At 48.8% G+C, this 17,872-nt stretch overlaps 1 protein-coding gene across 1 annotated transcript; it reads right to left on the bottom strand.

The window, feature by feature from the left end:
• Positions 1–6,288: 6,288 nt before the first annotated feature.
• S100A10 (S100 calcium binding protein A10) lies at positions 6,289–17,279 on the bottom strand. The gene is made up of 3 exons (XM_026486714.4): positions 17,170–17,279; positions 9,662–9,814; positions 6,289–6,691 (listed from the first exon to the last, which is right to left on the bottom strand). The coding sequence occupies exons 2-3, from the start codon at positions 9,791–9,793 to the stop codon at positions 6,530–6,532; spliced, it is 294 nt and encodes a 97-aa protein (XP_026342499.1). The 5' UTR covers positions 9,794–9,814; positions 17,170–17,279; the 3' UTR covers positions 6,289–6,529.
• Positions 17,280–17,872: the final 593 nt, after the last annotated feature.

The following is a 17,872-nucleotide window of genomic DNA, read 5'->3' as shown; positions in this document are numbered from 1 at the left end:
GCAAACGGTCGAGAAAGAATTCTTGAGATGTCTTCAGTGCAAAAAGGTGGTTTTATTAAAGCACAGGAACGGGATCTGTGGGCAGAAAGAGCTGCACTGGGCTCTAAGGTGGGAGGGGTTAGGGATAGCGAAGTCTCTAAGGACTTTGGAAGCAAGGTCTCCAGGACCTTGAGGGGGGCTAGCTGCTATTGGGAAAAGGTCATTTGTTACCGTCTGATGAAACGTTAGTCATGGGCCCTTCAGATGTGTATCGGTGAGCCATATGCTTAGAGGATGATGGCTAACGTGTATCCCGGGTAGGGGGTGGATAGAGATAAAGGAAGTTTCCAAAGGGAGTTTTAGGTGTTAAAGAAGACTTAGAGGGTCCTGGAGGTTGGGCTAATGTCGAGCTAAGGTTGCCTTTTACCTCTAAGCGAAGTAGTAACATGGAGGCAGTTGAGTTTCTAGAGGAAGATCACTCTGCCTGTCTCAAGTCCTTGTCAATGGGCTGTAAGTTATAAGGAAGTTTAATTCTTTCTTTTTTGCCTTTGTTCTCCACATCAGTATCTATCTCATAGGTTGTAAAATCTGTGGGAAAGCCAAGAAAGCTTGTGTGTGCGTTGACTCACGCAGAATGAAGGTAGGACAGAACAGAGTCCTTGCTACAGAGACCAAAGCTGAGTCTTTGGTTGAAAACAGGCTTGAGGCTAAGTGCTGCTACGGCTCATGAGAGCCTGGATGGATGTGCCAAGAAGAGGTTGCTGGGAACAGGCTGAGCCTTTGCAGGAAGAATCCGCAGTGCGGGCTGCTCATTGATTAGCTGCTTGGTAACATGATAGGATTTTTGCATCACTCAGTACAAGTTCTGTGGTCCAGAGAGCTAATTGAAATGATTTTTCCTCCTTTGGTCAATCTTATTGGAAGGACAACATAAGAGCATTAAAGAAAATATTAATGACATCACCATTCTTACTTTTATATAACTGCTTCCAGACTTTGCCTATTTTCATGCAGTAAAAAAAATAGAAGGTAGCTTTAGTCAGAGTGAATATATCATTTTGCAGGTAAGTGGGAATCCTGGTAGGTTACGAGAATTAGTGTTCCATGGAGGCAACTTCCTCATCCAGACCCTGTGGCCCTATCATCTTGATTTTTTTCCTCTCTTAATTTTGGTATGACTTGCCAGAGGTCAGTTTTTTTCTTTCTTCTTTGTTCTCAGTGCTTCTTAGAAAGGTAAATATAAATCCCCACTCTGATTTATCTTTTGTAAGCTGGACTGTGATTGGGATAAGAGTGCTGGAGGATAGTGGGAAGAACATTCACAGGAATTTATTTATTTATTTATTTATTTATTTATTTATTTATTTGACAGAGAGAGAGAGAGGGAGAGAGAGCACAAGTAGGGGGAAAGGCAGAGGGAGAGGGAGCAGAGAGCCTGACCCGGGGCTCCATCCCAGGACCCTGGGATCATGACCTGAGCCAAAGGCAGACACTTAACTGACTGAGCCACCCAGGTGCCCCCACAGGAACATATTTATTGTTGATCACCCCCTATTAGACAAGAGGGTCCATCTCCCATAGGAGTAGAGTTAACCCAAACCTTGGCTTCGTAGGGTTTTGTTTTTTTTTTTAAGATGTTATTTATTTATTCGACAGAGATAGAGACAGCCAGCGAGAGAGGGAACACAAGCAGGGGGAGTGGGAGAGGAAGAAGCAGGCTCATAGCGGAGGAGCCTGATGTGGGGCTCGATCCCAGGACTCGGGATCACGCCCTGAGCCGAAGGCAGACGCTTAACCGCTGTGCCACCCAGGCGCCCCCTTCGTAGGGTTTTTACTCCAGTGACCTCACCTGCCACACTTCACACGGCACTTACTATTTCCCGGTTGTCATCCACTTATCACCTTCCTTTCTTGTCTCACATGTACTCTCTCAAATGAATACACTGCATCCTAACCTCCTGGGGACTCTGTGTCCCGGACATTCCTCTGTACCATCATTACCATGTCCAGGAAGGCCGCGGAGAAGAACGGCTTTTAAAACCATAGATCGTCTAGGTTCAAATTCTGCCTCCACCGCTTATTAGCTCCATACCTCGGTCAGGTCACCTGAAAAGTGGAAACCAACAGTACCTACCTCACTGGTTGTTGGGAGGAGCAGATGAATTAATACTTGTAAGACACTAAAACAGTAAAAGCTCAATTAATGTTAGCTATTATCTGAATTTCCTCTAATCTTCAAAGACTAGATTACCTGTAATCTTCTCTGCCTAGTCTTGCCCCACCCACAATGATCACTTACTCTTTTGATGGTATAAATACTTGATACTTAATTTACACAAATAGCACCCTCAGACAGCTGCAGAATAGAAAGAAAGAAACACAGCGTCTGAGTTCGCATCTTGACATTGCCACTTACTATGGGGCTTTGGGGTAGTTACTGGAGTCTTGGTTTTGCCATCTGTAAACTGGATGTTACAAAACCTTAACGAAGTTATTGTGAAGGCTAAATAAGGTGATGCTTAAGAACTGTCTCTATACAGGCCTTTGTGGACCCTCAATAAATACACGTGCTCTTTTAAAAAATATTAGAATTTTGTTTTCCAAATTCCAAAAGTAGAATTGTTGTAGGAAATTTAGAAGACATAGCAGTGTATAGAAAGGAAATTCAAGTAATCTCATAAACTTCTTCCTGGAGACGACAGTTTCCCCAGCCAGTAATTTCTACCTTAGAAACTAAAACACAGCTGGATGTATTTCCTTTAGTCTTGTGTGTGTGTGCAGACGCACATATTTTAAAAAGAAAGGAATCCCAGGGCACCTGGGTGGCTCAGCTGGTGGAGCATCTGCCTTTGGCTCGGGTCATGATCCCAGGGTCCTGCGATGGAGCCCCAGAGTCGGGCTCCCTGCTCAGCGGGGAGCCTGATTCTCCCTCTCCCTCTGCCTGCCACTCTCCCTGCTTGTGCAGTCTCTCTTGCTGACAAATAAATAAATTAAATCTTTTTAAAATAATAAAAAATAAATAAGTATATATATATATTTGAAGATTTTATTTTTTTATTCAAGAAAGAGCGCACAAGCAGGGGGAGCAACAGGCAGAGGGAGAAGCAGGCAGAGGGAGAAGCAAGGAGCCCAATGCAGGACTCGATTCCAGGACCCTGGGATCACAACTCAAGCCAAAGGCAGATGCCTAACTGACTGAGCCACCCAGGCGTCCCCATACTTATTTAACCCTATTGTTGGACCTTGAAGTTGTATTCAGGTTTTAGCTACTCCAAAGATTGTTGCATCAAGTATCTTTGTAAATGAATCTTTGTAATGAGCTTTTGTGACTTTGTTAGGATTAATTCTCCTGGCATAGAGACGTTAGGTCAAAAACAATACATTGAAGGGGGCTGGTGTACACTGCCAACTTTGCCTCCCCCAAAGGCTGTAGAAATTACTTTCCTGTCAACGGTGACCAAGGGTGCCCATCCTACCTCACTCTTGCCAATGCTCCGTTGTGTTGTTATTTATTTTTTGTCTGCTTTGTCTATTATCTTTCAACCGGATTGCAATCTTGATTAGGTGCTGAGGGCATCTGCCTCTTTCTATTCACCACCAAACTTTGCTCAGTGTCATTCCCATAGATAGCCCTTGTAAATAATTGTCAAATGAATGAATTCCTATTCACAACTATCCCTCTGCGGTTAAGAGCTGGAGAAGATAAACGATCACTTCCAAGTTGGCCAAATTGAGAAAGAGGTATATATACTTGCCCTTGGTCTCCCATGGAGATGGCTTAGAAAATAGAAAATATTTTTAGATATTTTATTTAAATATTAAAGTATTAATTTATTAAATTTTAAATGTTAAAATACTTTAATAGAAAAATATTAAACCACAGGTAATTGGCTCATGTTCTGGGGACTTGGACAAGGGCATGGGGTCCAAGAGAGAAAATGAGCTGCGTTTCCGCACTGCCATCCGTTCTTCCTTCAGAACTGGGTGTGGAGAGGGGCGGGATCTGCTTTTACAACTCAGCCCTGTAGCAGAATGAGTGGAATTTTCCAGAGGTTCCTCTTGATGGCTGTTGGCATAATCACAGCTTTGCCCTCTGGGAGCCATTAGGCGGTGACTCTTGAAGCCTACACGGCTGTTTTGGTAGGTCAGATTGTGGGATCCGTTGTTTATGTTGGCATGGAGAGCCACGTTAGGTTTTGAACCCTTTTTTATTTTCTTTGTACTAGCTCAAAACTCTCTGTTTTGAGCAATGGGGCTAACATAAGGACAGTGTGTTATTCTCCCCCCCCTACCAGCTCCAACATGCACACACCCAGATGGTTCCCTGGCATTGGGGACTATTCTGAATGCCAGAGTCTGGGGTCATCTTCTAGGAATAACACACTGCTTTAGAATTTTTTGGACTCTACATACCCACTATGAACATAAATTGAAACTCCTCTGCCCTAAGCCCAGAATCTCTCCTGGACTAGTTCTCTTTGTTTTCAGGCAGAGAGGTTTAGAGTGTGAAAGCTTGCTGTGGATTTGGGGACATCTGAGCCCACAGTAACATCCCTGTGTTACAATTTCACTTGCCCGTTTGTGACTTGAACACCAAGTTTATAATACTCAGTAAACACATCTGTCCCAGGAGGCAGGTGGTGTAAACTAAAGGGGTAAAGCTGGGCTGATACACATTCCTTAGACAGACAGTTTGCTTGACTGTGATGGGTCAGCTTCTTTTCCATTCCCTGTAGCCGTCAGAAGTTATCTTTTTAGAGCCTTCTTTCCTTAGAGCCAGTTTCTTTAACCTACAGGTTGGAAGACTTCCCTTAGAATTAAGAATCATCACTGTGGTTGGGGCACCTGGTGGCTCAGTCGATTGAGCGTCTCCCTTGGCTCAGGTCATGATAGTCAGGCTCTCTGCTCAGCCCTCTGCCCCTCCCCCCTGCTCATGCGCACCTGCACGCTCTGTCTCTCTCTTTCTTAAATCAGTGGATAAAATCCTAAAAAAAAAATCATCACTGTGGTAGGCATGGTGGATGGGTCAACTCCTAATGTGCCGAGGTTGGAAAATGTGGAACTCTTATTTCCCAGGCTCCCTTGAAGTTAGGGCTCTGATGCGAGTGCAGTTGTGCTAATTAGATGCGCTTCCTTGAGCCTTGGGTGCGGAGCCAGTCCTGTGTGGAAAGAGGCGGGGAAGAGGGTATCCGGGATGTGTGGTTCTGCAGCTGCCCGCTGCCGCCAGGGCTTCCCAGGTCAGCAGACCGCTTCCTGAGCCAGCAGCCCTCTTGGTGGCCCAGTTCTGTGACAGGACATTCCCCGGGAGCGAACCCTCCCTCCTTTAAACATCTTGTAATAAATCCCTCTTTGGGAACCTGATATAATCCCATCACTGCAAACCTGTGAGTAGTCTTACCTTGTTCATTTCTTGGCCGAGACAAAATTAAATGGCTGGAATTGTGATCTTTGACCTTGATTTTATTACGGATTTCTTTTTCCCAAAGCTAGTTTTGGGAAACTAGCTGTTCCTTTTTGCATGCTTTTCCTTGTGAATATGGATGACCTTATACGGAGCTTTTCCCCAGAATTATGTAGCTGTGTCCAATCACAAGAACAGATGTTTCCCTCTTCACTGACCTGTTTAATTGGAACAATTTCATGTGCCAATTCATTCATCATCTCTCCATGAAAACAGAGTATTGTTATCAGTAAGCATACAGCACACAGTGCACGTACGCTGAAGCTTTTAATGGGCGCAGACAAGGCTGCGAGAACCATTTTGCTGTTTTTTAAGACGTTAGTACTGGCACTTCATTTTCAACAGAAAAGGCCCACCCCGTTCTGTAAGTCGTGCTAACCTGTCTCCTGCCATCTCAGTCCAGTCACGACCTCTCACGACAACTCAACATATGTTAGTGTGTAGTCACCGCAGCATCGCACCAGACTCGGTTTCTCGATCGGTCGTCTTATGGACTTAGTTTTACCTGAGACTTTGCCGAAACTGCATGAAAACTGGACTCTGACATCTCAGCATTCCAAGAGCTTATTGGAAAGGCTGACTTAACTAAACAAGACAGTGCTCAGTAATTAGAAAATTAGGGTATATTCTTGAAGTGCCTTCTCTTAATCCTTGGAGTTTTGGTCCCTCAGCTAGACACAGCTCCAGGGGCGTGTCGACCAGGGAAGTCAGGCTCCAAGCCTGAACGGAGAGCGCTCGCCAGCCTTGCCTGCTGTGTGGTGCGCCGGCTGCCCCAGGGCATGCAGGCTCTTGGGGAATGAAGCAGGGACCAAGCATTTCTGAAGAAGGAACAAACATTCCATCTCAAGTGAGGAACTAAAAAAGGAATTTGTTTATTGGGGGCAAGAGGATGCAAGCAATATAAAAATCAAAAGCTTATCTGACTTCTCTTTCTCTGCTTCTCAAATGGGGGCTGGATTTTATTCGTTCATTTTTGGAGGGTCCTGATCTGCTCATGGAATCCTTTATACAGGGGGAAGCTGTGGGACAGATTCCGTAAGAGACCCTTCGGGAGAACTCTCATTGGGCGGGAGTGTTGCTCAGTGTTGCCTACTTCTTTCCCTTCTGCTTCATGTGTATTACAAAATAGTCATTGCACGCGATGGTGAGCCCAGCGATTAGCGAGAAGAAGCTCTGAAAGCCCACTCTGCCGTCTCGGCACTGGTCTAGGTCCTTCATTATTTTGTCCACGGCCAGAGGGTCTTTTTGATTCTGAAAAAAAGAACAAAGGCAAGAAATATCGGTCAGTGGTTACTGTGACAAACTTCTCTGATTGGCCCTGCTGACAACCATTGATAGCATCTTCCAATTATCTGAACTCTTGTTTTAGGTTGTAAGTGATCTTTGGAGGTCCCCTAAATGTATTTTTCTGCCTCGAGAGAGCATTTCAGTAAATTCATATTATTAAGCGAGGAAAGAGGTTCCTGTGGTATCCTTTCATAGGCTATAGGGGTCTTAGGAACTGCCTATTTCTAGAAAGAGGAGATTCATGGCAGAGAAGCTAGAGCAGGCCTCCTCCGAATTCTCAGTCCACCGCATTTGCCACTGTGAACCTGGCATGACCTTCTGACCTGCTCTGTTTCTAGTTCAGCCGTTTCCACAACTTTCAGAATCACAGGATTCTGCCTAAGAACCCCCGTAAACTCCCCATTTTTTGTAGTGTCAGCCTACATTCTCTCAGCGAGTGTTTATTTCTGATAGCGCGGGCAAATCCTTAAAAAGGACACTCCTTAAGAAAAGATCGCGTAAGATAATTTAGGGACTAAGTTTCAGATCACTCCTTTCCTAGTGAACGGTCAGAAGTGGGAAGTGTGGCTGTCCTACGGGGCCAGACCATCAACCAGGGAGGGAAATGCGGCCCTCTGGAGGGTTCGGGCATTCAGGGAAAGTCTCCATAATGTCACAGACTTGGCGCACGAGTGAGGGAACTCACACTCAGTGTCTCAGGTGTGCTGGATGTTTCCACACTGCACCCAGAAATCCCCTATGCTAAAGCAGCCGCACTTCCCACTTGAGGAAAATAAACTCCATCCTAAGCCATGAACTACGACTCACTCTGTGTGGCTGCCTCCATTTCGGGTTGGTTTAATTCTGGCCTCACCCCCAGCTTCCTGGCTGTGGTCAAATTTAGATGACACTAGGGTCAACTTTAGAAACAAAATACTTTGGGGCGCCTGGGTGGCACAGTGGTTAAGCGTCTGCCTTTGGCTCAGGGCGTGATCCCGGCATTACGGGATCGAGCCCCACATCAGGCTCCTCCGCTGGGAGCCTGCTTCTTCCTCTCCCACTCCCCCTGCTTGTGTTCCCTCTCTCGCTGGCTGTCTCTATCTCTGTTGAATAAATAAATAAAATCTTTAAAAAAAAAAAACAAAAAACAAAATGCTTTGTCAGTGCAGCGAGTGTGGGTGTGCCTGGAATTAGGGCCCATGCCTGGAACATAGGACGCCACCGTGTTCGGTGCTCCGAACTCCGTACGCCCTTCATGTTTCTCATGCCACAAAGCCTTCATGGGGAGAGTCTGGGTCTCACGTGATGTTCATCCCCGCTCCTCATTTTACGCAACAGCACAGTTAACAAGGGTTTAGTACGAGGGGAAGGCCTCTGTGCGAAGGGCAGGCTTACAATGAACACATGCCCCTGCGCTGTCTGCTTGCCTGGAAGCATCACAGAGAGCGCAAGTAATCGTGTGCATCCCTCTCAATGACAGGGGCCGGAACAGAGGCCCAGAAACCAGAGCCACCTGCCCAGTGTCAGGACAAAGCCAGATCTTCTAACTCCTGTCTGGGGCTGCTATCAGAGGATGACAAGAGCAAAGCAAAGCGTCTTCTGTCTCCTTCGGGGCTGCGTTGTGGTACCTGCAGCTGTGAGCCCACAGCTGGGCTACTGGTATCTGTTGACTTAACTGGTATTGATGACATGTCAGTAGAGCGTACTGTGAAACCCCGTGGTTACCGAGGCAGGAGGCAGGGGCTTGACTAATGTGCTAACCATCAGGCAGATGACAAGACACGGGACCCAGCCCTTCAACATCCTCTCCCTTCACCCATTAGAGGCTGATGCAGTTCTCTACCCCACGCACAGTAACCATCCTTCCTTCCTTCCTTCCTTCCTTCCTTCCTTCCTTCCTTCCTTCCTTCCTTCCTCCCTCCCTCCCTCCCTCCCTTCCTTTCTTTCTTTCTCTCTCTCTCTTTTATTCTTTCAAGATTTTATTTATTTATTTGACAGAGAGAGCGAGCGCAGAAGCCGGCAGAGCTGCAGGCAGAGGCAGAGGGAGGAGTAGGCTCCCCCGCTGAGCGGAGAGCCCGACATGGGGCTCAACATGGGGCTCGATCCCAGAACCCTGGGATCGTGACCTGAGCCAAAGGCAGCTGCTTAACTGACTGAGCCACCCAGGCGCCCCAGTAATGATCCTTTCAAATGACCACGGTAGTGGCAGGGAAAGAGGGGCTTGCATTTCATGCTAGTATTTTGTCAAGCAACGTTTCCCCTTCGGTTAAGTACCACAACCATGTCTTGAGGGCCTACGATGTAAAAGGACAACTGTGCCTTGTGGCCTAACGTCCTGAGTGAGGTATCTGAGCTGATGGCAGAGTCCTCTCCTAGCCCTGATGGGCCCCTCAGTCCGTGGGACTCAAGCCATGCTCCCGTGTTCTCATAGCATTTTCAGTGCGGAAAGCAGTGATTTCTGGAGTCCTGCTTGGCTCTCATGCAGCAGATGCTCGACACTGTTCCTTTATAGAACAGGACACATATTTTTTAAAAGCCTTTAGCTGAAGGGATTTAAGAAGAGATGCAAATTGCTCAGAGTGGATGTGACCAGAATGTGGCATCTCCAGTGCCAGGTTTATGACCAGAGGCAGCCACTTCCTGGTTGATGTCTCTCTGGTGAGAGGCCTTTTTTCTCTGTCTCTGTCTCAACGGACATCTTGTGGTTATGGGTGTGCAGCCTTATTTCACCTCCAAATTATAAGCTCCTTGAGGACTGTGTCTTCTCTACCTTCTGCTTTCCCTGTGATATCTCATAAACAGTAGGCACTCAATAATGTTTAATAAGTAAAGGAACAAAGACACCTTTCTATTAGTGGCCTCTGCAGGGAAGGGATGGAAAGAGGAAGGAACAGCAACCAGGGCTAGAAGCACTGGGGTTCGTGTCTGGCTCTTTCCGGGCCTTTCAGCACTTACTTCCAAAAATCCAGGGAACTCCTTTTCCATGAGCACTCTCAGGTCCTCCTTTGTTAAGTAGCCTTTATCCCCAGCAAACTTGTGAAACGTGAACATCATGGTTTCCATGGCGTGTTCCATTTGAGACGGCATTTTGGTGAGGTCTATTGAAACCTTTTAAAAGATGTAAAGAAAGAGTTTACATAACCTTTAAAGCCACATATATTGCCAGTCCTCTGTGGGTAACTGGAAGGAGAATGATTAGGTCACTCATGTGACCCCTTCCAGCTCTAATGGTCAATGAATCTAAAGCCCAGTTCACCCCAGGCGTTGGGCTTCCTGCTGATGGAAATGGGCACCTCAGGTATTGGTGCTCTGAACGAGGAATTTGTCTAGTTGCCCACCAATTCTGCAAAAATCGCCTAATGAGGAATACAAACTCTAATCACTTGGAAAAGCTAGGTCAGTGTCCGTCTTTTTAGCTGACAAAGCATCTAGCGAAAGAGCAGAGGTTTCAACTTTTCTCTTGGCACTGGTATATGGGACTCTTAGATATGTCTGAATACGAACAACCCACACAGTCAAGCCTGGTTAATATCGAAAACTTCAACCCTCCAAGCTTAACTAGGTAACCTGATTCAGTCTGAGTCTAGGTTTAGAAACCTGCTCACAGGGCGCCTGGGTGGCGCAGTTGGCTGAGTGTCCGGCTCCTGGTTTTGGCTCAGGTTGTGATCTCAGGATCGTGAGATTGGGCCCCACTCAGCACAGAGTCTTAAGATTCTCTCTCCCTCTCCCTCTGCAATGCGCCTCCCTCCCCACCCCCACCGCCATGCACGTGCACACGCTCTCTCTCTTAAAAAAAAAAAGAAAAGAAGAAAAAGAAAAATAGAAATCTGCTTACAAATGAATTTTGTCCGCTGGGTGTGTACTCTTTACTAAAAGTCTGAACTTGTTACTGCTTGCGGTAACATTTGCATCTCTGGTAGTAAAATGCAGTTTCTCAAAGCTACCCAAAGCTCATTATCTAGTTTCTTGAACCAGAACAAGTAACAGTATCTCCCTAACTCTTCTGGGGACCTGGTTTTTGGCAGGAAGCACAGAAGAGCCGCTGTCGGTCTGGGGCACAATGGGAGAGCAAGAACTTTCCACCAGAAAGTGTTTAGGGATGCCTGGGTGGCTCAGTTGGTTGGGTGTCTGCCTCGGGCTGGGGTCATGATCCCGGGGTCCTGGGATGGAGCCCCACATCAGGTTCCTTGCTCAGCGGGAAGCCTGCTTCTCCCTCTGCCTGCCCCTCCTCCTGCTTGTGCTCTCTCTCTGACAAATAAATAAAATTAAAAAAAAAAAGTGTTTAAAGGGAGGGAAAGGAAACATGTCAGATCATTATATTCAGGTATAATGATCTGGAGGCATATGCCACATCAAGACCCAGTGCCTGGTACTTAACAGGAGCTCAGTGGATTTTGGCTTAATTGGAAGGAATGCTTTGGCCAGAACAGAGTAGTTTTGGCTAACATCACTTAAGATCATGCTAGTGGAGGGGCGCCTGGGTGGCTCAGTCGTTAAGCGTCTGCCTTTGGCTCAGGGCGTGATCCTGGCGTTCTGGGATCGAGCCAAGCATCGGGCTCCCTGCTCCACTGAGAGCCTGCTTCTTCCTCTCCCACTCCCCCTGCTTGTGTTCCTTCTCTCGCTGGCTGTCTCTCTGTCAAATAAATAAACAAAATCTTTAAAAAAAAAAAAAAAAGATCATGCGAGTGGAGAGAAAACCGGTGAACTTGAATGGAGACAGTAGTATCCCACTCCAAACCAAACAACAACAAAAAACAAATAAAAAATCCTAAAAAAGGGAGCCTGGGCGGCTCAGTTGGTTAAGCATCTGCCTTTGGCTCAGGTCATGATCCCAGGGGCCTGGAATTGAGCCCCGTATTGGGCTCCCTGCTCAGCGGGGAGCCTGCTTCTCCCTCTCCCTCTCTGCCTGCTGCTCCCCCTGCTTGTGCGCCTCTCTCTCTCTCTCTCATTCTGTCAAATAAATAAAAAAAAAATCTTTAAAAAAATAAATAAAAAAGGCCCCCAAAACTGCACGTCCCAGGAATCAGTTTTGAGCACAGGCTGAGGGAGAGGCTGGCACCTTCCCGGGCTGAAGAGTGCCCAAAGAAATCAGAAACATGGTTTCAGTCTGGTTCCTGCTGCTGACGGATCTGTATTCAACACAGATTTCTAAATGCTATCTGTTACAGAGGAGAAGGTGGAGTTAGTTGGTGACCGCGGGGATTGAGCAATTACACTTATGAATTGTAAATTCTATCCCCTTAATCCCCAGAAAAGTGCAGGAACCAGCATGCCAAAGAATGTGCAACTCTAGAGAACGCTATACACCGGAATCTGGTATGATTCATCTGAAAGGCAGTTCTCTTGGAGAAGTCAGCAAATCAATGCTTCAAGGTCCACTGTGAGATGAATTCCAGGGGAGCCACACCCTTTTCCCTCCCTTCCTGCACAGCCCGAGTGGTTGTAGATGGCAACCCACGGTTCCTGGATGGAGTTGCCCTTGCCTGGATTGTTCTGGAAGTCCAGCAGTTTAAGAGAACTGAGCCGACTGAGTCACCTATGAGAGAAAGATGTGGGATCCCACCCCAGTTCTGAAATAACTCAGGAAAGGAGTCAGTGACCACAGGTTTAAAAAAAACCTACGTCTAAGCTCAGAGCGGTAGGGTACTTCACAACTTATTCCCAAAGATGCCAAAATTGGACCTGGCTGCCAGACACCCAGTTCACCTTCTGCACAGAGCAGAGCAGAGGGAAAAGCAAAGCCAGAGAAGTAAGAAAGAGGACACAGTATGGTAGGGGCCCCATAATAGGAGAACAAGCTAATTTAGGAACTTCTAAGAAATGTAAGTTGTAAGCAGGAAATCTTGGCCACCCCTGAGTATCTTCTTCAAGAGAGTGAGGCCAGTCTAACCCGCGTTCGCTCAGGTCTCGGGTCACTCCAGTCCCATCCTTGTCCCCATTCATTTCGAAGCTTTCCTCTCTGAAGCCACAAGCCTGCCCCACTGGGTCCCCCATCTTCCCGTCCCCCTCTCTGTTTTATTTAACGAATGGGCCGTAAGTACAGCAGCCAGCTGATTCCCTATTTGTCAGGTAGACCTTTGAAACAAGAATGCAGAACAGTGACTAGCCAGGAGTCTGAGTTCATGGAGGTGAATGGCTTTGAAAACCAGAGGAGATGCCCACAGTCTCATCAGGAACCAGCACCCAGACAGCACTGAGCACAGCTACAAGCAAATTATTCTGTTTTGAAGGAGGAGACAGTGCACTGGTTTTAAAGCAGGATGAAGGAAAAAGGGGGAAAAGTTGTGATTAGAGCTGTTCACGGAGCTCTTCCCCAAGTACAGCTGCTGCGCCACTGAGTCAGCGGCCCTCCAGTCTTGGGTGGGGCAGGCTGCAGGGCTGACCATTGGTGACTAAAGTAGCCAGTTCAGGGACCTGAATCTGGTGCTTCCCCCCCCAGTCACGTGACACCCTTCGCTCCACTTTCACTGGGGGGCCTGGGGCCTGGGGCTGAGAGGAGGCAGCATCCTCTCCGTACTCAGGACAACCTAGTCCTGTGCCTGAAACCTCAATCCATTTAATCTTTCACCTGTCTGTCTCTCAGATTTAAGATCCTCTAGGTTAAGAAGTGTGAATTATTCTGGTCTATCTATGAAGCACACGATGTGTGTTTGCTAAATAACTGAATGAATAAATCAGACGAACCCCTTGGCAGGCCCTGAAGTGCAGGTGTGACTACCCAGGTCTAGACTGCAAACACTAGTTCGGAGCTCAGCAGGATGTGAAGCTGGGAGAAGCTGGGGAAGGGGCCCACAGGGGCTGCCTGGGAACGCAACAGCAGGGCACCAAGGAAAGCACATTCCATGAGCGCAGGAAAAAAAACGTGTCCTGATAAACAGGTCTGGCCAGACCCTGAACATGACTTCTCTTTCTCTTCTCACGCCTGCTGTTTTCTTGTGTCTTGGCTCTCACTGCGAGCTCCACAGACTGACTACCTCGTCGTTCTTGCGTTTTTATGGAGTCATTTTATTCTGGTGTCCGTGTGTCCTCCCTGCCTGTTTGCCGGGGTAAGACGTCTGTAAGACAGAGGCTCAGGCCTCTGTGGTCTTTCTCTGTGTAGTTTTCTCTCGGGGCTTCACAAAGTTAGTCACAGTGGTGGGAATTAAACTTTCCACTTCTGGTCCTACACTGAACACCTGTTGTGCACGCCCCTGATGTTAGGCCGGTGCGCGCGCGCGCGCGCGCACACACACACATACACACACTCTCTCTCTCTCTCTCTCTCTCTCTCACTTGCTCTCTCTCCATGGTGCTTGCCTTTGGGGCAAAATATATCCTGAATTCTAGCTAATTGTGTTTCTGATTCTTTCCCCACAGATTGTGGGTTCCTTGCACACCCTGCCCTCCCACAGCCTGCTCAATGAAGTGGTAAGAATGAAAGTGACAATAATGTACATTTTGATTCTCCTGGGAGTAGCAGGGAACAGGAGGCCTCCTTAGAAAAGTGTCTGCTCCTGAATAATCCCAAATGTTTGCTCTGGACCCATGCCCAGATCCAGACCGTAATTTCAAAAAGGACACTTCTAAAGAGCAAGAGGTCTGATTTACTTTGCTCTTCTGTGTCTTGTCCATACCCTAGTTTTCTTACAGCCCACCCAGAAAATAATTGGCGGGGTGTCAGTCAAAACAAACATCTGTTATTTAAAAATGTGTTTGAGGTTTCCTTCCCTTTGCTTTGGAGATTTTGAAAAGAAAAAAAAAGGGGGGGGTGGTTGTTGTTGTTGTTTGAAAATTGAACACAGAAGGTCTTTTTAAATTTGATCCCTAAAGAGAATTCAGAAAAAATGAGTTGAGGCAATGGATCTGGGTCCAGGCTGCTGTCCCACCTCTCCCCAAACATACAACTTGCTGCCAAAAAAGTGGGCGGCAAAGAAAAAGCTCCAGATGCAATGCGTTAGGAAGGAAGAACTCAGCGCCTCCCGTAGCCCAGGAGCACACCCACTCTTCCTTGAAGAGCAGTCAGACATCAGCCTGAACTGGTGAACAGTAGCCACTGTGACAGCTGCTATTAAATCCATCGGTGGGTTGGGTGGTAGTTATTTAGTGAAGGGGTAGGAAGTGCTGAAGATTGTTAAAAAATAAGCAAATTCATTCTTTTTGTTTTCGGTACAAGATTCCTAAATTGTTGAGTCCCCAGGAAAATGAAAAGCTTAAGAAAGATGCTAAAACTTCATTCCAGCTTTCCCAGCACTCAGAGCACTAATTTATACATCATAACCCTGAAAAGATCCCATTGTTTCCCTCATCTTTGAAATATTGGGCTGTATCCAAGGGCATACCAAGTGGGTAGTGCTCTAAAAAAGCCACATTTTTGGAACTCTCATTGGAAAGCCGGGAGGCACCCAGTCTCAGCTCCACCCAGCCCAAGGTCTGACTTCACTGGGGTGGCTCCTTGAGAGGCTGGTCAAAGGTCAGACACGGAAGGAAAAGGGCCCATCTGATATTGTTTGTAAGAAAAGCCAGGGAAGAGTATCACCTAGAAATCAGCATGCTTTTTGTCCAGTACACCCTCAAGAAAACTGGAAGAACTGAAAGAAGAAACTTCAAATGGTGGGCCAAGGACCACGATGAAGAAAGGAGCTTCTGGCTGTCAAGGAAGGCATGTATGCCATCGAGGAGAGACAACTAAATGGAAACAGGATAGGAGTGAAGGATGAAGAGATCTCACATGAGTTCTATGAACTCATTTCTGCACCAGCCTCTGGTATTATCTTCTTTTTTTTTTTTTTTTAAAGATTTTATTTATTTATTTGACAGAGAGAGAGACAGCCAGCAAGAGGGAACACAAGCAGGGGGAGTGGGAGAGGAAGAAGCAGGCTCCTCTGCTAGGAGCCTGATGTGGGGCTCGATCCCACAACGCCGGGATCATGCCCTGAGCCGAAGGCAGATGCTTAACTGCTGTGCCACCCAGGCGCCCCTCTGGTATTATCTTCTGAAGTTTGCTGAAACATGCTGGAGGCCAAGATCACTGTCACGGTGTTTCCATGAGCCCGGCCTCCCCGAAGCACAGGCCATAGAGATCCACAGCAGCAGTCTGAAACTCAAGCTGCAGGGGGGGCGGGAGTGGAAACCTGCAGCAACTGCTGAAAACATCTTGACGGGAAGAGCTACCGCACAAGTCAAGCTGAGGCAGCCTGCCAGGGGGCATACAGGCCAACCATCCAACAACGGGACATCTCACCGTGGCCCTGCCAATCCAGTTGCTGCCCTCACCCACAGATCACTCAAGAAACCTCGCTTTCAGATAGCTGGCCAATCCTGGTGTGACTCACTTCCTCTTGGAAAATGCCCTCTGAGATGGCACAGTTCCCCTTCTACTTCAGGGAGTGTTCTGTCCGAACCATCTGCAGAAAGTATCTGGAACCATCCGGGGGCCACACCCACATGGTCTCACAGCTGAGTCACAGGCCTGCACTAGGAGAATCTGGGAGTCCTTTGTGCTCACCAGGCCCTGCACCATGTTCCCAGCTCCCCTTGGGAGGGAAGAGGGGTGGGCTTGATGTATTTCAGAGTCTGGCCTAGGGCTCTCTTCTGCCTAGCTTGTAGCTGTTCGGCTGTCCTTGCTTTCCTCACCAGCTCCAGCCACCCGACTTGGCAGAGTCCCGGTTAGGTGGAGTCTAACTGGACAGTTAGCAGTGTCCAGGGCTGGAGGAAGCAGCATTCCTTTGGCTAAGCTCAAGTGGTGACCCGGTTCGACCCGCAAGTCTATCTCGTCTCATTGCACCCGGCCAGATTAACCTGGATTGGGAGGTCTTTCATCAAGGCTGCCCTTCCCCTCTTTATAGTTCCACTTGTTTAATGAAGATCACAAGAAGGGAATCCTTTCAGTAGGGAAATCCCTTCATCTATTCCCCTCTCCACCACCAACTGCCAGCCAAGCTTTATAAAGAAAACAAGTAGACCTAAACACAGACAACAGGAAGCCCAACCAGCTGCACTTGGGCGAGGGACTGAGCAGTGCCCTTTAGGAAGGGAATCCGCCAGCTGCCAACACGGCCAGCTCGGGCCGTCCAGCTCAGAGGACGCCACACACAACTGGCCGGAGGTCAGCCTGCAGCCGAAGCCCACAGAGAAACATGCCAGCCAGGAAGGGGCGAGAAGCGGGGTTTCGGATAACCCGGGAAACTAGTGGAAAAGTAGGAAAAGCGGGGGTAAGGAGAAACGGAAAGGGAGGAGAGGGCAGAGGCCGCCGGGCGCCGACACCGAGGCGCTGGAATAAAGGACGAGCGCTCCTCCTCCGGTCCGCGAGGATCTGGGCAGGGGCGCTGCCCGCCTCGCCAGGGTGTGGCCCAGGGCTGAGAAGTGGACACGCAGCAACCCCCGGCGCCCAGAACACCGCGCGAAGCCCGGGCAGCCGAGGCGGGGGCTTCCCCGGGCGCCAGGTCGGGGCTGGGGGCGGCCCGGCAGCGGCGGGCGAAACTCACCTTGGCCCGAGGCGCGGCGGGGACGATTAGCTGGCTGGGACGCACGGCCAGTGAGCAGAGCGCGGCGGGCTGGGAGCCTTAGTACGGGGCGGGGGGTGGGGGGTGGGGTGGGGGAGGGGGAGGCGGGAGGAGCCTCGGCCGCTGTCCGGGCCGCGCTCACCCCACCCCTTCCCCCGCCCTCCTCTTCCTGTCCCCCCCACGCCGGGCGCAGGCACACGCCCTCCCGGCCGTGCCGCGGCGCCTCGGCCTCCGCCAGCTCTCACCTCGCCTGCAGCATTCTTGAGAACGTCTCTTCCTACTCGAGGGCTCTCGAATATTTCAGGGCATCCCCGCCCTGGGCCGTGCCCTTCCTCTCGGGTTTGGTTTTAGAGAGCGAGCGCGCGCGGAAATCAGAGAATCCAGCCGTCCTGCGGGTGGGGCGCGCTGGCCCAGAACCAGACGTGGGCGGCTCTTCGGTAACCTACGGGTCTAGGAATTAATGCCTAGATTCTGGTACCGCAGGGAGGGAGGGGCACGTGGAGTCCTAACGACCGCCAAGGCGTCGTGTTCGCAGGTTAGGCCTGGACGTCAGTCCGGAGGGTCTTTGTGGCCTGTGGCCCTGTCAGCCTACAGCTGGCGGAGAAGCCCGTTCCCTGCCTAAGCCTGCCCCGCAGGGTGCGGGTGGAGGGTGCTGTGGGCTTGGTGGCTCCCACGCAGATCCTTT

Source organism: Ursus arctos, unplaced genomic scaffold (assembly GCF_023065955.2).
Source record: "Ursus arctos isolate Adak ecotype North America unplaced genomic scaffold, UrsArc2.0 scaffold_12, whole genome shotgun sequence".
NCBI lineage: Eukaryota > Metazoa > Chordata > Mammalia > Carnivora > Ursidae > Ursus > Ursus arctos.
This window is presented reverse-complemented; position numbering and strand designations above follow the sequence as displayed.